This window comes from Heterostelium album (genome assembly GCF_000004825.1).
Source record: "Heterostelium album PN500 unplaced genomic scaffold PPL_scaffold6, whole genome shotgun sequence".
NCBI classification, from domain to species: Eukaryota; Evosea; class Eumycetozoa; order Acytosteliales; family Acytosteliaceae; genus Heterostelium; species Heterostelium album.
In genome coordinates, this window is record NW_008805068.1 from 426686 (window position 1) to 447493 (window position 20808).

Sequence of the window (20808 nt, forward strand, 5' to 3'; positions counted from 1 at the left end):
CAATATTTTTCTAATAATTAATCTTTAACAAAGATCTATCTTAGAATATATTTATTAGTTTCTATAACAAATAAATGTATTACTGTTTGATATTTTGAAACCTCTGTCCGGTTTCATAGATTTTTGCTGTAAATAATCCTCACTCCAATCTGTTCATTTTTTTTTTTTTTTTTTTTTTTTTTCAATCCGTTCATAGACTCCAAGAAATATAAAAACACAATGAAAAAGACCATGGAAAACCAATTTTGTTCCATTTTCAGAAATAATCAGGAACTCGATAAGGAATCCACTTCCAGAAATAACCAGGAATTCTGTAAGGAATCAAAATAAAGAACTATATAAACAATTCACAGAGTCACAATTATTAATCAAAACTCTCAAGGTAAATATAACTGATATTCAATACATTAAATAAAGCACAATTATTAATCAAAACTCTCAAGTGTTCTCTCTTTGATTGTATTATATACATACTCTGATTTATTCTAAATAAATCCATCTTGTTACAAATTTGGTTACAAAAAGGTTTTTTTTTTTTTTTTTTTTTTTTTTTTTTTTTTTTTTGAGCGCAATGGACCGCACTAAGGAGGTGTTTTTTATCACCTCCTCACGAGTTGGTGTCAATGTATTGCCCCATGGGCTCTTAGGACATCAGTTTTATTATATACGTTCCGGTAGCGGGGAAACTTAGTCATTACCGAGCCTCGAACCCGGGTCGAAGTAGTGAAGGCCCACGAATGAACCATTTCACTAACTACGTCCTTCGACTTGGTTACAAAATGTTTTACTTGATGCGCGCATCAAGGATATTAATTAAAAAAGAAAGCGCCCAATGTGGGGCTCGAACCCACGACCACACGGTTAAGAGCCGTGCGCTCTACCGACTGAGCTAACCGGGCTTTGATGTTGCTAATTTCGCGATTAAAAATTTTCAATTTTTTTTATTTTGTTATTATTATATTCGTCGAACTCAAATTAATGTGTGGTGAAACATACACATAAAATCTCTGTCCACATGTTATAGCCGCAGCCAACTCTATCTTTATCACAGTGATTCCTGTTCATACCGATCTCAATATCTACAAGATAAAACATATTCACAACAAACTTGGTATCATCTATTCAAATTGCAGAAGCACCAAGCAGTGGTACTGCTACACGTCATCGAACAGTTTTCAGCCACCACTACATCCAAGAAGAGATCGAACGTAATGTAAACAAAGAACAGATTTTAAATAAATTAGATCTGAGGATAATTTTTAAAAGATTTATGAAATCATACTCTTCTTTTATTGAGATCTCAATTCCACTTTAATTCTACCTTGTATTTGAAATTATTAAAACGAATTTTATTTATTCAAACTTATCTTATTTGAATATTACATTTGAAGGGAGTTGGAGATAGTGCTAAACCATATACCATTGATTCTTCAATAAATTCAGAATTTGGTGAAGTAAATTTAAATGATTTGATCAATTGTGTAACCAAAACATAAATCTCCACTTCAGCAAGATTCATTCCAACACAATTTCTTGGTCCACTTCCATAAATTATTTTGACTCTATTAGAATTCTTTTGTGCATCCACACCAATAAATCTCTCTGGTTTGAACTCCATTGGATCATCCCAATACTGTTCTGATAACAGAGAACTGTGAATATTTTGAAATACTTGAATCTAATAAATTTTTAATTAATTAAAATAAAATATAAAATAAAATATTAAAATATATTATTAAAATAAACTATATATATTACATATTAAATACATACACCTTTCTTTACATAATAACCACGGAAATAGCCATCTCTAATTGCTTCATGTGAGTTACCAAATCCATTAATTGGATATCTTCTCATTGTTTCTCTAATCACAGCGTTGGTGTATGGTGTTGATATTTTTGAAGGTATTCTATTCTCAACACTTGTGAGTTCTAAATATAACTTTTCTTGAACCTCTGGATAATTACAACAAACTCTGATTAAACATAATATAACTAAAGACTTTCAATATTTATAAAATATTAATTAATACTCAATCAAAATAACTTTTTTTCTTTTTTTTGTTTTTACAGTAGTTCAGATTCCGAAAGATTGAATTCGGCATTAGTAAAAAAAAAGTCCAATATTTTGAAATATTTCCCAGCCTTTAACTTCCATGAATATATGAATCTGCTATGTTATTGGGTGACTCTGAACCTGATATTCTATCTTCAACTAGTTTGCCAATATAGTCTTCATATTGCTCATTAATTCTTTTAAATCTGTTGAAGATGTTGATGATTTCTTAAACTTTTATTAAAGAAGAGTATTCTGATATCATAGGACGTCCTAAAATAGGTTGATTTCCTTGGATTATATTTAATATTTCAATAGCTTGACCATCCAACTCATATGGAAATTGTTTGTCGAATAGTTTGGTTAATAAGATATTCAGAGTACATATCTTTACAAATGGAAATAAATTAATTGGTTCACCTGATTTCGATTGAACTTTTAAACATTCATAGAGTTTTGAAATCTCTTCCACCATTGATTCCTCTGATTTTTTCAATTTACTTGGTGTAAGGTGTTGAAGAAGAATCGATCTTAGATATGTATTATATTCACCATTGGATGATGTCATACTCTCTCCACGATTGATATCGGTTCTTTCTTTCTTTTGAAATCGATTAACAAATAGATCATTGTAAGTAAATGCTTCTTGAATAGTTTCCGGACCTGTTAAAACTATTCCTTCGACCGATCCCATTTTAAATCTAAACACTTCACCATATCTCCTGAAAAGACGATCCAAATCATTATTAATATTTTCACCAAGTAAATGTAAATGACCAATCAAAGGTATTGCCAATGGTGATGGTGGACATTTTTTATAAGGATTCTAAAATAAAAACAAACAATATTAAATTTAATTTTGTAGTATTTAAAATATCTAAAGTTATAAATTACGTATCATACCTTTTCATATAAAATCCATAAGATAAAAACAATAACTATTGATATTAAAATCATAGTTTTAAAACAAAAATTTGACAAATTTAATTATTTGTCGATAATGATAAAATTGATTTGGTTTTCAAAATACTAAAATAAATACTGATGAAAATAAATAAAAGAATAAATTTATATGCGGATAAATGTTATTGTTATAATTTAAATACGCAGGTTAAAATTTAAATCTCAAACTAGCTCTTACCTCCTGTAACCCTATTTTGAATAAATTTAAAAAAAAAAACTCCAATGATATTAATCCATCTAATTTTTAGACCATGAAATAACAATATTTGCGACAGAGGTGAAAAGTAACAAGAAACCACACTATTTTCATCATAAAGATATAAAAAATTAATGAGTTAAAGTGGTTGGAGCTAGTTATATTTAGTCACTGGAGAATAAATTTTCTCACAACACACTTTTTTTTTTATTTAATTACAATAGCAGAAATCATCTAGTATTACAGTAGGGTTATCAATAAGAAAAATAAACATATTTCACATTAGTGGAAAAAAGTAATCATATTATCGACAGATTAAATATGGAGGAAAATATTAAGTTTGTTGTCAGAGTTTGAATGTAGATATCATATGTATGAGTGGAATCAACTATCGTTGTCATTGATATGTGTAATAATGTGAGGATACAAAAACACGTGTGCAAAAATAACCAATAAAATGAAATAACAAATCACACTATTGGTGGGTGAATATCTTAGCGAAATCAACACTTAGAATAACAATTAATCAACATTAGATCGTTATTTCTTATCAACTATCCAATATCATATCAAAGATCTTTTAAAAGTTGAAAAGCACTAGTTTAAATAATAATAAGATCATGATAAGATACTGTCGGGTTTAAACTCAATAGATTTAATTTAATATTTGATAATGATTATCAATATAGATTAGCAATAAAGGAATTCAATCAATTGGTATCATGATAACTATTGGATCGATTATTATAATAAGGCATTGCTAGATAATTAGTAAATCAACTCTGGACCTTTGTAAACCTACAGGTATTCCTACTATATATTCACGCAATCAACTAGATACACTCAAACTCAAGGGAGTTACAACATTTCCAATATTACTGACATCGATCTCGTCTATCCATATCAGATTACCTTGAGAATCATCATATCGATTCGATTCTCAGTTGTGAATCACTGATAAGGTTATCTGTTTACTTTAAATTCGGCAAAGTATTATTTGCCAGGATTTTGCTATGATTCTAAAGTAAAATTTAATTATTTCTTAAAAAAAAAAAAAGTAATTAAAATATTTAAAGATAACAGATTTTCTGGCTCCGATACCAACTCTTTAATCGAAACACTAGGTGCTAATATTGTAGTGGCAAAAATAATTAAATTTTACTTTAGAATCATAGCAAAATCCTGGCAAATAAACATAAATAATTGAAAATCAAAAAGATTCTATACAACCTTTTTTATTTTCAAACTTCTCTTATTTGAATATTACATTTGAAGGGAGTTGGAGATACAGCTAAACCATATACCATTGATTCTTCAATAAATTCAGAATTTGGTGAAGTAAATTTAAATGATTTGATCAATTGTGTAACCACTAAATAAACCTCCAGCTCAGCAAGATTCATTCCAACACAATTTCTTGGTCCACTTCCAAAAATTATTTTGACTCTATTAGAATTCTTTTGTGCATCCACACCAATAAATCTCTCTGGTTTGAACTCCATTGGATCATCCCAATACTGTTCTGATAACATTGAACTGTGAATATTTTGAAATACTTGAGTCTATTAAATTTTTAATATAATTTTTACTTAATTAAAATATTATATAATAATAAACTATATATATTACATATTAAATACATACACCTTTCTTTACATAATAACCACGGAAATAGCCATCTCTAATTGCTTCATGTGAGTTACCAAATCCATTTATAGTATATCTTCTCATTGTTTCTCTAATCACAGCGTTGGTGTATGGTGTTGATATTTTTGAAGGTATTCTATTCTCAACACTTGTGAGTTCTAAATATAACTTTTCTTGAACCTCTGGATAATTACAACAAACTCTGATTAAACATAATATAACTAAAGACTTTCAATTTTTATAAAATATTAATTAATACTCAATCAAAATAATTTTTTTTCTTTTTTTTTGTTTTGTTACAAGTAGTTTCAGATCCAGCAAAGATGAAATCGGCAATAGTAAAAAAAGTCCAATATTTGAAATATTTCCAGCTTTAAATTCATGAATATATGAATCTGCTATGATATTGGGTGACTCTGAACCTGATATTCTATCTTCAACTAGTTTTCCAATTATAGTCTTCAACTTAGTCATTAATTCATTATAATCTGTTGAAGATGTTGATGAATTCTTAAACTTTTTATAAAAGAAGAGTAGTCTGATATCATAGGACGTCCTAAAATCAATTGAATACCTTGGATTATATCACATGTTTCCATAGCTTGACCATCCAACTCATATGGAAATTGTTTGTCGAATAGTTTGGTTAATAAGATATTCAGAGTACATATCTTTACAAATGGAAATAAATTAATTGGTTCACCTGATTTCGATTGAACTTTTAAACATTCATAGAGTTTTGAAATCTCTTCCACCATTGATTCCTCTGATTTTTTCAATTTACTTGGTGTAAGGTGTTGAAGAAGAATCGATCTTAGATATGTATTATATTCACCATTGGATGATGTCATACTCTCTCCACGATTGATATCGGTTCTTCCTTCTCTTTGAAAATCGATTAACAAATAGATCATTGTAAGTAAATGCTTCTTGAATAGTTCCCCCGGACCTGTTAAAACTATTCCTTCGACCGATCCCATTTTAAATCTAAACACTTCACCATATCTCCTGAAAAGAAGATCCATATCATTATTAATATTTTCACCAAGTAAATGTAAATGACCAATCAAAGGTATTGCCAATGGTGATGGTGGACATTTTTTATAAGGATTCTAAAATAAAAAAAAACAATATTAAATTTAATTTTGTAGTATTTAAAATATCTAAAGTTATACCTTTTCATATAAAATCCATAAGATAAAAACAATAACTATTGATAATATAATCATAGTTTTAATAAAATAAACAGAGTACAATTTAATGATTCTGTTTAATTTTTTTGTTTTTAAACATTCTAAAAAATTAGTGTTGAAAATAAAAAATGAATTTTGAACCTTACTGAACAATGATTTTTCACAAAACACACTTTTTTTTTTTATTTAACTACAATGGGTCAGAAATCATCACGTATTAGCAGCAGTAGGGTTATCAATAAGAATAATAATAATAATATAGATTATTCACAATTTTTGGAAAAGAGTAATCAAACTATATTGCCAGATTTAATATGGAGGAAAATATTAAGTTTGTTGTCAGAGTTTGAATGTGGATATCATAGGTATGAGTGGAATCCTCTATCGTTGTCATTGATATCACACTATTGGTTGGTGAATATCTTAGCGAAATCAACACTTAGAATAACAGTAACCAATCATCGATCATTATTTCTTATCAACTATCCATTCTCATATCAAAGATCTTTTAAAAAGTTTAATAGTTATAGTTTAAATAATATTAATAATAATAATAATAATAATAATAATAATAACAAAGATATCAAGTTTAAAATCAATAGATTTACATTGATATTTGATAATGATAATAGATTAGAAATAAAGGAATTTTTTCAAATGGTAAGCGATTACTATTGGATCGATTATTATAATGAGGTATTGCTCGATCATTGGCAAATCAACTCGATGACCATTGTAAACCTACCGGATTCACTGAAGCTTCATTCTCTTGCGATTGCTCCAACTCTAAAGAGACTTACCGTTTACTCGATGAATGCCAATAGAGTACAAGTCAGATATTTCACCAGTCTCGAGAGATTCCACTTGGAACAGAGTCATTCTTCACACACCGAACTACTGCCACCGGTACTGAATGCCAACGAGTTAAAGTCGCTCACTTCTCTCTCGATAGCATCTTGTTTCAACAATAGGTTACCATGGCAATCAAATGATAGTGTTAGCGCTCTAGTGAATCTAAAAACATTGGAATTGAATCATATTCATATATACCAATGGATACGAAACCAAGTAAACGACCTACCTATTCAACTCTCGCGACTATGTCCGAATGTAACAAAGTTAAAGTTGAATCATGTATATCATAGAATGGTGCATACCTATAACTTAACAGATAGGCCATCCTCCTTGTTAGGTGATTTGAAACATCTAAGCTATCTATCGATTACCAATAAGTCTCCAATTACTAGCTATCGTGACAGAGACAACCATACACTCAACCAGGAATACACTGCCGACGTCGGACTTACCAATAGAGTATTCCTACTAGATATTCACACAATAGGTCAACAACTAGATACACTCAAACTCAAGGGAGTTACACCATTTCAATCACTGCTGACATCGATCAACCATCTAAGCAGACTTCGTCGTCTATCGATATCAGATTACCTCGAGAAACATCATGTCGATTCGATTCTCAGTTGCGAATCACTGATAAGGCTATCTGTTAACTTTAAATTCGGCAATGTATTATTATATTTCTTGAAAAACAACAAACATATTAAAATAATTAAAGATAACAGATTCTCTGGCTGCGATACCAACTCTTTAATCGAAACTCTAGGTGCTATCAAAACAAACAACAAAGATAATAATAATCAAACAATAATAGAAGAACTTAAATTGATTTGTCACCCTGATGATTATAATACAATACAACAACAACAATTGAACCAACTTGCTACCAACTACTTTGTAACAACCAATTTTAAAATATCAATCATTAATCATCAATATTATAAACAACCAAGAAAAATGAATCAATCACAATACTTTATTAATCCTGTACCACTAAATGATCCTAATGAAAGTATTATATTACTTTAATCTTAACATTTACAATAAAAAAAATTGTTTTAAACCCAAAGAGATAGATTCCATTGTTCTTTAAGTTTTAAAAGATAAAAGAGCGAAATATCTGTATAACAATAAGATCTTATCTTTCCAGAATATGAAACTAGTTGTTTGAGAATAAGAGTATTACCTTTACTTTTCACAATTATTTATTCTAAGATAAGATTTTAGTTTTTTTAAAATTTAAAAAGATATTTAATTCTGTTTGTTTCAATTAAAATAGTTAGATTTTTTTAAAAAAAAAAAAATTGTTTGATCAATTTTTTGATCGATTTAGGGGTTTGAAGATTCTTCCTATGTTCTGGAACACCTTTTTTTTTATTCATGAATAAAACTTAAAAAAATGGAACATATAGGATTTTATATAAATAGAATGAAAAAAAAATGATATTTCATTCAATCAACAATTAAACAAAAAATTAAATAAATAAATAAAAAATTTTATTATTAATATAAATTCATATATTTTCAAAATGATTACCTCTCAAATTCCAACTTTACATTATGTATGTATTAATAATAATTTTCAAATAATTTTTTATATTAAAAAAATATATTTTTAGTTTAACGGACGTGGAAGAGCTGAAACTAGTAGAGTATTATTTGTAGTGGCAGGAGTTGAATTCAACGATGTAAAAAATCCATTTGATAATGCTGAAATCAAACAAAGAGCAACCTACAAACAACTTCCTTACTTGATCGATGGTGATTTCGAAATTTCTCAATCGATTGCGATTGAAAATTATATTGCCAACAAATATAATTTGGCTGGTGATTCATTGGTGGACAGAACCAGAATTCTCTCTATTGCTCAGGCATCCTATGACATTTCCATTCCAATCTTCACCAATGATACAGATGAAAAGAAAGCGTTATACAAGAATGAAACACTTCCTCGTTTCCTTAGTGCTTGGGAGAAGATTTTAACAGAAAATGGTGGAAAACATTTTGTTGGTTCAAAATTGAGTGCTGCCGATGTCAGTGCCTATACAACTCTTGAGAATCTATATTCCAAAAACTATAAAGAAGTTGTTGACAAATATCCAACATTGACCAATTTTAAATCAACTTTTGAAGCCATTCCATCAATTTCCGATTATTTGTCAAAGAGACCAAAAGATTTATTTTTCTAGAAGAACTTTTCATTCAATGTAGTTTAAAAAATGAATAATATAATTGGAAAAAAAGAAAAAAAAATATTAAATAAAAAAGAATTACCAAATTTTTAAAAGCAATATCATTTATTCGTTATATTTTCAAACTGTTGATTATTGCAAGTCTTGAATTGTATCCAATACAAAGGCTATTCTGTTCAACTCTATATGAATCTGTATGGCTTTTTTGAATAACAAAGTTGTTTTCTTTGAGATATTTAATCATTTGAATGTCACCTCGATTGATTGCATTGTCCATCGCATGAATCGTGAGTGATTCCGTTCGATTTCGATGGAGGTAAATGAGCATCGGTAGATCAAATGCTTTGTCCATTGGGAATTCTGGGAATGGTGCTCCAACTTCATTGAGATATTCAACAATTGGAAGACAACCGCTGGAAATTGCTCTGGTTGTGTTTACATTGGTCACTTGATGTGTTGTGTTCTCATGAAGCCATTGGAATACAACCTTACTCTTAACATCGATTGCAATATTATATGCAATACCTGAGAATTGAAATCCACGCTCATTCAACCAATTGAAAACAGTTGGATCGGTCTCTTCACGAACGAAATTTTCTATTTGGAAATTGGCAGGTTCAATATTGAAATTACCTGATGCCACTGCAATCTCATAGAGATATTTGAATATTGGAAAACTTGTACTATTAGAGAACCTATTGATGATTGATTGATCGATATCCATATGTCTTACCTCCACAAGGAATCGGACAACATCAAGATGCTTATTAGCTATTGCCAAATGCAATGCACGTAGAGAACAGCCTTCAGTTCGATTGAAGTGCAAAAATTTGATCACATCCAAGTGTCCCATTTCCGCAGCTTTATCCATTGCATCGCTTCCACACTGTGCGGTGGTATTCTCGTGAAGGAATTGAACGATTTCAAGTCGTCCGAATTGGGCAACTCTATCCATCACCGTATTGTCTATCTCATAGAATTGACTGTATCTCTCTGATAGAAATAACTTTAACATTTCAAGATTACCTGTACGTGCCGCCCAAAAAAGAGAATCCGATGGCGGTCTCTCTGTTCTATTGGTCAAGAGGAATCTAACAACTTCAATATGATTTCCTCTGATTGCACCTAGAAATGCGTAATCAGATATAACTTCATGAGTTAGATTGTTATGGATAAAGATAAGCACATCTAGATGTCCAAAACAAGCCGCATTCATGGTATGGGTAATAGAAGAACCTTCTGTTCGATGATGGTGAAGAAATTTGATTGTATTTAAATGTCCGTTGGTCGCTGCAAAATCATATGCATCGGTTGAACAACCTTCAGTTCGATTGAAGTGCAAAAACTTTAAAATATCCAGTTGTCCATATCGTGCTGCGACGTCCATTAAATGTGGTTGAGTTGAATTCTCTCTAACTATCTGATCGAAAGGTGATCCATCTTTGACATTGTTATGAAAGAATTCGACAATCGGAAGATGACCATGTTGAACAGCTATTTCTAAAATCGATCTGATATTCAACTCATCTGGGAATACTTTGAATACACATTCAATGAGATCTAATGCACCAATACGAGCAGCATCTCTCAAAGAATGAAAATATAGTTGTTTGAATAGAACATAGGTACTAGTTTCGAGTGACCCAGCATCGCTATGAAAATCACTTTCATTGTAGTCTTGGAATCGCGCTATTTTTCTGCTCATTGGCTTAGTGATTGAAGAATATCTACTGATCTCTAGTTGTACCTGTTCTTTCTGCTCCTGCTCATATCGAATCTGTCTATCATATTGTTTCCTTTGATGGTAATACAGATAGTTCATATAGAAACGGTGATACCATCGACGAAGTAAACCCGGTCGTTGATCTCTAATGACAGTATTGAATATCTGTTTGTATCTCTCGTGATAACCATACTTGATAAGTTGATCTGGGTAACATCCAAGGTCATTGTAATCACAGAGTAATCTTCGCTTTTTGCACAGGTATGCTGTTCTAATACTTAATTCATCAGCATTTACACATTCTTGTCGATTGATGATCTTCACAAAACTGAATATTTGATTCCGAATAAATTGTAAATGTAATAATCTCTTAAATAATTTACTTTTATAATTATCATATTCTATTATCATTTGCATAATAAAATAGGTAGAATTTTGAAATAAAAAAAAATGATCGTAGAAACCCATTTCGACCATTTTTGGAATTATTTGATGATACTAACGTGATGGTTATGAGAATTTTCGAAAAAGTAATAATTTATTTATATTTGCAAACTGTTGATTATTGCAAGTCTTGAATTGTATCCACTACAAAGGCTATTCCAATCAACTCTATATGAATCTGTATGGCTTTTTTGAATAACAAAGTTGTTTTCTTTGAGATATTTAATCATTTGAATGTCACCTCGATTGATTGCATTGTCCATCGCATGAATCGTGAGTGATTCCGTTCGATTTCGATGGAGGAAAGTGAGCATTGGCAGATCAAACGCTTTATCCATTGGGAATTCTGGGAATGGTGCTCCAACTTCATTGAGATATTCAACAATCGAATGAGAACCTATGGCAATTGCTGCCTCGGTGTTCTCAACGGTAAATGGATGTGTTGTGTTCTCGTGAAGCCATTGGATTGCCACTTTATTATTAATATTGGTTGCAAAATAATATGCAGCGCCTGAGATTTGAAATCCATGTTCTTGGAACCAATTGAAAACAGTTGGATCGGTCTCTTTACCAAAATAACTATCTATTTGGAAATTGGCTGGTTCGATATGTAAATTCTCTAATGCCACTGCAATCTCATAGAGATATTTGAATATTGCGAAACTTGTATTAAACGCTAACTGACCTACGATCGATTGATCGATTTCCCAATGTCTGACCTCCACAAGGAATCGGACAACTTCAAAGTGTTTATTATCTATAGCCGACCCCATCGCTTCTGGAGAACAGCCTTCCGTTCGATTGATATGGAGAAATTTGATCACATCCAGGTCACCCATTTCCGCTGCGAAATCCATTGCATCGCTTCCACACTGTGCAGTGGTATTCTCGTGAAGGAACCGAATGATTTCTAACTGGCCGTTACCCGCAGCATACTCCATCACCGTATTGTCTATCTCATAGAATTGACGGTATGGCTCTGATAACAGCAACATTAACATATCAAGATGACCGTAACTCGCTGCCAACATAAGAGATTTCAGTGGAGGTCTCTCTGTTCTATTGGCCAATAGGAATCTAACAACTTCAATATGATTTCTTCTGATTGCATATTTATATGAGGATTTGGAAATAGTTTCATGAGTTCGATTGTTGTGGATAAAGATAACAACATCTAGATGTCCATCACCAGCTGCATCCATGCCGTGGGTATTGGCGTTACACTCTGTTCGATGATGATGAAGAAACTCTACGATTGGTAAATGTCCATTATATGCTGCGGCATCAAGCGTAGAAGTTGAACAACCTTCAGTTCGATTGAAAAGTAAAAACTTTAAAATATCCAACTGTCCATATTTTGCTGCGATATCCACCAAATGTGGTTGACTACGTTGTCTACGAGCTAAATCATCCAACTTTTTATCAAAAACACTTCCATCTTTGACATTGTTATGAAAGAATTCGACAATCGGAAGATGACCATGTTGAACAGCTATTTCTAAAATCAATCTGATATTCAACTCATCTGGGAATACTCTGAATACACATTCAATGAGATCTAATGCACCGATACGAGCAGCATCTCTCAAAGAATGTAAATAGAGTTGTTTGAATAGAACATAGGTACTAGTCTCGAGTGATCCACCATCGATATGAAAATCACTTTCATTGTAGTCCTGGAATCGCTCAATTCTTCTTTTGATAACCAAAAAGGAGGTAGAAGATCTACCAATCTCTAGTTGTACCTGTTCTTTCTGCTCCTGCTCATGTTGAATCTGCCAATCATACATTCTCCTATTAACGTAATACAGATAGTTCAAAGAGAAATAGTGATTCCATCTCTGTAGTAAACCCGGTCGTCGATCTCTAATGACAGTGTTGAATATCTGTTTGTATCTCTCGTGATAACCATACTTGATAAGTTGATGTGGGTAACATCCAAGGTCATTGTAATCACAGAATAATCTACGATTAGTTGAAAAGTAATTGTTAACTGTAACTGCACACTGTCGGTTGATGATCTTTACAAAACCAAATATTTGATTTCTAACAAATTGTAAATGTATTAATCTTTTAAATAATTTACTTTTATTGTTGTTGTTATAATCTACACTATTTACTTGCATAATTAATCGATCGATAGATTCAATGACAATTAAAAATCATTAAAGAAAAAAAAACTGTCAAAGACAAGTCTATGTCCCGACTCAATCAAAAAAAAAAATTGAGAAAAAAAAAAGAATTTACATATATTTATTTATTTTTAACTCAATCAATACATTCATAAATAAATAATGAAAAAAAAACAAAAATTATAATAATTTAAATGTTTATAAATTATAATTTGAACCTATTCTCAATATAAACAGATTAGCAACCATGATCTTTATTTTGTTTTATTAACCCAATTTCCGATGAATGTAACTATTTCGGAGTGTTTAACAAATAAAAAAAAACTGTTAAATTGTTGTTATCCAGAATACTTTTTTATTCTACTTTTAAGTTAAAATAATAAATCTCTGACTGAACATGGTAAAAATTTGATCTCAGATATTTTTTTAGTTTTTTAAATAATTATAAAACAATTGAGAGTCGAAATCAAAGCGAAATTTCTCACACGATCACTTTAGAAAATTCAAAGTAAAAATCAAAAAAGGTAATAGATATAATCATATACACTCGGTTCTAAAATAAAAACTCGGGTTCAATCCTCATTTTTTTGTTCATCAAAAAAAATACATAAAAATTAAAAAATTATTTATTTTTAAGATTAGTATAAATATAAATAGCTATTTATATTTCAAAGGTAATGATGCAAACATAATTAATTAACCATCAAATAATAACATTGTTATAAAAATGGAACAAAAAAATATTATTATATTATTACTGTCATTACTTTTCTCTACTCAAATTTGCTATTGCCAACCAGGAAACTATAGTGCAGCCGGTGTATATGTTGGATTTTCTAATCAATTTATTTACGATTTTAGTTTAACTGTATTTATTTATCATTATTTTAAATATTAAATATTTTTATGTCAATCAACTAACTTTTATTTTAAATTTTTTTTTTTTTTTCCTTTCCCAAACAATTTTTATATCTATAAATAGTATACTGCTAAATTAGTTGATTATATAAATAGTTATCATATACCAGATATTTCCGGTACTTCTGGATCGATATCATATACTTTTTCATCTGTTACCATTAATTTGGATTTAGATGGTTTCTTTTTCAATCAGGATCCAACTTCTTTTTTTATTGGTTGGGCCGACACTGAATTTAAGATTACATTCAACTATCACGTTTGTGAAGTTATATGTGAAAGTGGTTATGTTAATATTTATACTACCTCTGAGAATATCACACTTTCCACTGAGTTAATTCTCGACTACTCCACTTATATTGCAAATTTCAACTTAACTCAGACCACCATCGATTCTGACAAAGGTGATATTGTAATAGAAGCGCATTGTACCGATACCATTTGTCTCATTCCAGTCGGTGACATCTCCAATGCCATCTCCAATAGTTTTGTACCGACCCTCACCAATGGTATTACCAATGGATTGAATGAATACCTTGAAGCCCCCCAAAATTATATCTACACTTTCATCAAACTCCCCGAGTCTTTCAATGACGTCACCTTCCAAATAGATTGTACCGGACAATTGGTCGAAGCTTCCAACTCCCCCTCATACTATCCTCCGCAAATGACCGCTGAGTTCATGGGTACCGTATTTGCCAGTATCAATGAAACCGTAGTTCCAGTTCCATTTAGTCCAAACTATATTCCCGATACCAGTTATCTCGAAAACATAGACGCTCCAATAGTCGTGACACTCACACCCTACATCTTCCAAAGTGTCGTCTACACTGGATTGGCAGTACTATTGCCAGTTACTGTTCAACCAAATGAGATTCCAGCTGCCTCGCCAATTAAATTGAATACATCTGATTCTTTCTTCTCATCGATTGCGCCAGGTCTCCTTCAATACCCAAATCTAGGTTTACTCCTCAATGTCTCTTCCAATAACTATATCCCAACGGTAACAATCAACGCCACTGGAATGACTGTAGAGGTTGCCGTCGAAGCAGACTTTACCATTCTTTCACAACCACTCCAATATGCATTCGGTGTAAAGATTGACTTGCAAGTGGAGATTGTTAATGATGTAACCGTTTTAAATTCAACGACCATCGAACTAAGTTCAAAAATTTTGAATATTGTTCCAAGTTCAAGTATCACCTATTCCAATGTAGGTCAAGTAGATCCAACTGGATTCAACCAATTAGTTCAAATGGTTGAAGGTTTCATTAAAGTTCCTTCTTTCAATATCACCTTACCATCACAAATTCAAATTTCAAATACCACCATCAACTTTTATGATAATATCATTCAAATTCCAATTCATGGTACTATTTCTCCATAATCATTCATCCGACAAAATATTAAAGATTAATACTATTGCTATGGATTAATTGTATTTTAATTAAATAAAAAACGCTGTCATAATATTAAAATATGATTGTACTTATAAATTTCTTGTGATCTATAATCCCTTTACAAACCACTTCATTGTAGTGATGAAATCGCAGGGTCATCTTCTCATTTGTATACTGGTCGAAAGTTTACTACTCTAGTTCTACCTTGTGTAAAAATACTGATATTTTATAAAGAATTAGTGATATCTATACTTGTAGCATCAAAGATTACTATACATCTTATAGTCAACAAAGATTACTGTTATACTCTACACTATTTATTTGTCCAATGATAAAGGAAAAAAACTGGGGAAGATAAATTTTTTTACAAGGTGAAAAAAAAAAAAAAAAAATTTTTTATTTATTTATTTTGCTTTTTTTTGTATATGTTTACTTAGTTTATCTGTAGACACCTTTACGTTAATCTGTTATCAAAGCTTTTTAACAGCAGGCCCGAGAGCTGTATAGCGGTTTGAGGCTTACCTGCTGACGGAGCTTTGTTAGTTGTATATCGATTAGCACACTACTCCTTTTTTAAGCATTGTGAACAATGAACGAATATAGATGTCCTAGCAGAGAAGACTGGGTTAAACTTGCAAATATATTTAGTTTAGAGTATGAGAGTTGTAGTATTAATGAAAACAAGGACTATAAAAAGTTAATGCATAAGTTTTCAGAAGATTCTCCTGCTATAGATATTCAGTTTAATATCGACCAAACAATATTCTTAAATGTCTCAAACTACCTAAAACTCAATCATTATTAATGCTAATTGTAAGTATGCCTTTTAATCTATATCTATTATATTTTTATTTTAAATGTTACCCAAAGGAACAAAAAGAAACTACTTGCTATGGAGATTGTAATGTTCAAGCGGTATTGGAAAAGTTTCATGAATATATCGAGCTTTATAGTGAACGAGAAGTCAGTATTTTTAAGAAAATATACTCAGACTCACAACAAACAATTGAATCGTTGGATATCGTTGATGCATCAGCTGATGAGGATGATGGCGATGATGACGAGCTGGACGCCGATGACGATTTAGTGGATCTAGACACTGGAGATCTCGTCGACACTGCCGTACAGCAGTCAGACAAGCCATCGATTCACAACCAAAGTTTTGGTTTCACTTCCGAAATGTCTCTTGATGAAAGTACAAAGCTATCACTCGTATATTCTACCTGCGAAGAGTACTCTGTATCCGCCAATTGTCATGCTACAAAGACTCCATTAGAGCCAAGAAGGATATATTCTTTAATATATGTCTGAATGATGGATGCCAACAAGTTTTTGCGCAGGCTGCCGCTTACAATGCTCACAAAAACACCGCTCACGCGATCCACTCAGTAGTAGATCCTTCAAAATTGGAATGGGTTATCAAACAGAAGAATGGGTTTATGGCTAGGTTCATTGCCTTGCCAACTATCAGACCTCTTCTACGATCTCATCTCGATGAAAGTGAAAACCCGGCAGTAATTTTGGTGTTGGATACCGAGACCACTGGCAAATCTATATTGAAATTGAGATTACCATTGTTAACATATCCAATGGTGATACCTTTTACCAAAGAATCAATCCTACCATAGTTATAGACAAAGAAGCATCAAACGTACATGGTATGACGAATCAATCTTTAGCTGGACATCAATATTGGAATGCAATAGAGCCTTCCCTATCATTCTATCACATGTATATGATAATCAATCTCTGTGCCCACTCAGCCTATACAAGTTTTTACGATATGTTGTCCAGTACCCAAATACCAAGGAATCCCCATACGTCAAGAAATTCTCTTTAATGGACACCCTACGCAAGAAACAAAAGGTGCAAGATGATTCATTGGATAACCAGATCAAGAAGTACACAGTTCCAGTTCTGACTGAATTGTGTGCGAAACTTAATATTGGTATTCCAAAGAAATCTTTGAAACAAGATGTCATCTTATTGGTGCTGGAATACATCAACTCCCAACCTGAAGACCAGCTAGGAACCACTTTACATACTGTTTTTTCTCAACTCGATAACATTAAAGAATAACAAAATAATAAAAAAAAAGTTCTTCCCTCACTTCGAATCATCCCCTGTTGAAAACTAACTTTCAAAAAACTTTTTTGTAAACATTGTAAAAAGAAAAATAGGAACATAGAGGAGAGATAATAAAATGGGACAATCTACAAGCACTTTAAATAGTGGTATAATACGTAATAATCAAACTATATTACCGGATTTAATATGGAGAAATGTTATTGAGTTACTATCAGAGAATGAATGTAGAAAGCAACGACATCAATGGAATCCATTGTCATTGTCATTGATATCACACTATTGGTTAGTTAATATCATTGCTAAATCAACACTTAGAATAACAACACTCAACAGTAAATCACAATTTATTATCGGCTTTCCATTGACTTTTCAAAGATCATACCATCAACTTAATAACAACAACAATAATAATAATAACAATATAGATAGAAAGTTTAATATCTCTAAATTCACTTTGATCTACAAAGGAATCACCGATGGTACAACTAAAATAGATACTAGCTCTTTAATGTTCAAATTGAAAAGCACGGTCGGTAAACAACCGTTCCAATAATGTACCGTTGAAACTTGCAGCTTGGTTCCCAAACGTTGAAAAGCTGACACTTAATCATGTCTATCATCGGCTGGTGAACACCCACGCCAAGGAACCTGGCGACCAACCGGAATCGCTTCTTGGCGGTATGAAACAACTGAGATATCTAGCGATAACCAATCAACCATTCGATCACCAGGAAGACAATCATGACAATCTCTTTAGGGAATATAGAAATGGTCCGACCGGTAAAGTCTTTCTCAAGGATATCGATGCTATCGGACACAATCTCCACACTCTCAAGCTTAAAGGTCGGACGATGCCTCCCAATCTACTAGGTTGGAACACTCTTGAGACAATGGTTAATCTCCGTACACTATCGATTCATAGTAACGTAAAGATGGATACCGATTATCTAGGTTTGCTATTGGAATCGTTTAGACTGAAGAAACTCTCTATTCACATGGATGAGCAACTACTCATTGGCTTTCTTCATTACAACAAAAACGTTCAACACTTGAAAGCACGTAGATTGAATTCCTTTGATTTCAAACTGGTCTATTCAGCTTTCGAGAGAGCTTTGACAATACCCAAAGATATAACAATGTTCTTCAGAGACGCCTTAATAAGAAGTGATCAGGAAATAGCATATCAACTGCCAATAGCTTTTAAGAACTCCAAAGACTGTATCATATCCTACCGAACAGAACACGAAAACAAACTAGACAAACTAAACAATCTTTTGACATTGGAATAAACATTTGTCAATGTCAATTCTTGAATCTATAAAATCTATTGGTATAGAGCAACTGGTTCTACATTAAACAATATTTAAATTAGATAAATAGAAAACATTTTTTTATACTGTTAATCACTTATCATTATAAAAAGCAGCAATCATTGGTCAATATGTATAAATAGAATGTTTAATTAATGCTGTTTTTCAAGAGAATAAATCAATTCTTTTATTGTTATTACAAATGATTATTAATAGTTAATTTTTGTTTGCTTTGTTTTGTTTAGTTTTGTTTAGTTTTGTTTTGTTGATTGTTTAGATCTTGTCCAATGCTTGTGAAAGATCAGCAATCAAATAGTTAACATCTTCAATACCAACTGCGTATGCTGAACTAGTAAAAAAAAAAAAAAAGTAAAATAAAAAATTTTTTTGATCATCCAGATGAAAGTAACTAAATATTTCGGAATGATTTAACAAATAAAAAAAAACTGATAAATTTTTATCTAGATTACTTTTTTATTCTACTTTTAAGTTAAAATAATGGAAATTCTCCATAATCATTCATCCAATAAAATATTAAAGATTAATACTATTGCTATGGATTAATTGTATTTTAATTAAATAAAAAAAATACTGTCATAATCTTAAAATATGATTCTTTGTTCAAACCACCAATCAGGTTTACAAAAAGTTTTTTATATCAGACTTTCAAAAATTTTAAAACTTTTTGTAAACATTGTAAAAATAAAAATAGGAACATAGAGGAGGTAATAAAATGGGACAATCTACAAGCACTTTAAACAGTGGTATAATACATAATAATCAAACTATATTACCGGATTTAATATGGAGAAATGTTATTGAGTTACTATCAGAGAATGAATGTAGAAAGCAACGACATCAATGGAATCCATTGTCATTGTCATTGATATCACACTATTGGTTAGTTAATATCATTGCCAAATCAACACTTAGAATAACAACACTCAACAATAAATCACAATTTATTATCGGATTTCCATTGACTTTTCAAAGATCATACCATCAACTTAATAACAACAACAATAATAAAACAGTTGATAGAAAGTTTAATATCTCTAAATTCACTTTGATCTACCAAGGAATCACCGATGGTACAACTAAAATAGATACTAGCTCTTTAATGTTCAAATTGAAAAGCACGGTCGGTGTTAAGCTTGGTGTAGACCGCTGGTTAGAGCTGTACAATGAAGCACTGCTTTCTTTCTGGTCGGTGGAATCGTTCGCCGCTGTAGGATTGCCTCTCAACCAGAATATAGATTGTCTCTCGATAAGCAACCAACTGAGGAATCTAACTGTCTATGCCACTCACGGACATCTTTTCAAACTAAACAATCTAAGCTCGTCTTTTCCTCTGCTGCAGAGACTGCATCTCTGTGCAAACGAAAACTTTGGTATTATGACCAACCTGATTCTACCACAACTGCACCGCATGAAATCGCTAACGAATCTTTCGCTTGGCGACTACTTCACTGTGATACCGATGATAGATCCACAGCCGCTAACCAACATTAAGACACTGTCGCTGAACTACATCCACAAAACCCAATGGGTAGATAACCGTCCCAATAAAGTACCGTTGAAACTCGCAGCTTTGTTCCCAAGCGTTGAAAAGCTGACACTCAATCATATCTATCATCGGCTGGTGAACGCCCACGACAAGGAACCTGGCGACCAACCGGAATCGCT

General features: G+C 31.5%; 8 protein-coding genes and 1 non-coding gene across 9 annotated transcripts; 5 read left to right on the forward strand and 4 right to left on the reverse strand.

Annotated features, from left to right (window-relative positions):
- Window positions 1-17: 17 nt before the first annotated feature.
- On the reverse strand, window positions 18-6093 carry CYP514A1 (cytochrome P450 family protein; the record flags this gene model as incomplete). Its single annotated transcript, XM_020577600.1, has 13 exons — window positions 18-35; window positions 669-767; window positions 997-1079; window positions 1384-1678; window positions 1774-2004; window positions 2294-2884; window positions 2962-2996; window positions 3190-3210; window positions 4485-4779; window positions 4862-5092; window positions 5165-5380; window positions 5542-5976; window positions 6040-6093. The coding sequence occupies 13 exons, from the start codon at window positions 6091-6093 to the stop codon at window positions 18-20; spliced, it is 2604 nt and encodes an 867-aa protein (XP_020432048.1).
- On the reverse strand, window positions 827-899 carry PPL_06749. The gene has a single exon. It is a non-coding gene; the product is annotated as a tRNA-Lys (tRNA).
- Window positions 6094-6252: 159 nt separating the features above from the next.
- PPL_06750 (uncharacterized protein) lies at window positions 6253-8348 on the forward strand (the record flags this gene model as incomplete). The annotated part of the gene is made up of 2 exons (XM_020577601.1): window positions 6253-7927; window positions 8344-8348. 2 exons carry the CDS (start codon window positions 6253-6255, stop codon window positions 8346-8348), a joined length of 1680 nt encoding a protein of 559 aa, XP_020432049.1.
- A 96-nt stretch (window positions 8349-8444) lies between these two features.
- PPL_06751 (glutathione S-transferase) lies at window positions 8445-9104 on the forward strand (the record flags this gene model as incomplete). The annotated part of the gene is made up of 2 exons (XM_020577602.1): window positions 8445-8477; window positions 8535-9104. 2 exons carry the CDS (start codon window positions 8445-8447, stop codon window positions 9102-9104), a joined length of 603 nt encoding a protein of 200 aa, XP_020432050.1.
- A 115-nt stretch (window positions 9105-9219) lies between these two features.
- On the reverse strand, window positions 9220-11307 carry PPL_06752 (uncharacterized protein; the record flags this gene model as incomplete). Its single annotated transcript, XM_020577603.1, has 1 exon — window positions 9220-11307. One exon carries the CDS (start codon window positions 11305-11307, stop codon window positions 9220-9222), a length of 2088 nt encoding a protein of 695 aa, XP_020432051.1.
- Window positions 11308-11372: 65 nt separating this feature from the next.
- On the reverse strand, window positions 11373-13400 carry PPL_06753 (ankyrin repeat domain-containing protein; the record flags this gene model as incomplete). The annotated part of the gene is made up of 2 exons (XM_020577604.1): window positions 11373-12969; window positions 13063-13400. The coding sequence occupies 2 exons, from the start codon at window positions 13398-13400 to the stop codon at window positions 11373-11375; spliced, it is 1935 nt and encodes a 644-aa protein (XP_020432052.1).
- Window positions 13401-14133: 733 nt separating this feature from the next.
- On the forward strand, window positions 14134-15711 carry PPL_06754 (uncharacterized protein; the record flags this gene model as incomplete). The annotated part of the gene is made up of 2 exons (XM_020577605.1): window positions 14134-14226; window positions 14389-15711. 2 exons carry the CDS (start codon window positions 14134-14136, stop codon window positions 15709-15711), a joined length of 1416 nt encoding a protein of 471 aa, XP_020432053.1.
- A 602-nt stretch (window positions 15712-16313) lies between these two features.
- On the forward strand, window positions 16314-17035 carry PPL_06755 (uncharacterized protein; the record flags this gene model as incomplete). The annotated part of the gene is made up of 2 exons (XM_020577606.1): window positions 16314-16465; window positions 16543-17035. The coding sequence occupies 2 exons, from the start codon at window positions 16314-16316 to the stop codon at window positions 17033-17035; spliced, it is 645 nt and encodes a 214-aa protein (XP_020432054.1).
- Window positions 17036-17927: 892 nt separating this feature from the next.
- PPL_06756 (uncharacterized protein) lies at window positions 17928-20634 on the forward strand (the record flags this gene model as incomplete). The annotated part of the gene is made up of 4 exons (XM_020577607.1): window positions 17928-18345; window positions 19236-19255; window positions 19835-20292; window positions 20313-20634. The coding sequence occupies 4 exons, from the start codon at window positions 17928-17930 to the stop codon at window positions 20632-20634; spliced, it is 1218 nt and encodes a 405-aa protein (XP_020432055.1).
- Window positions 20635-20808: the final 174 nt, after the last annotated feature.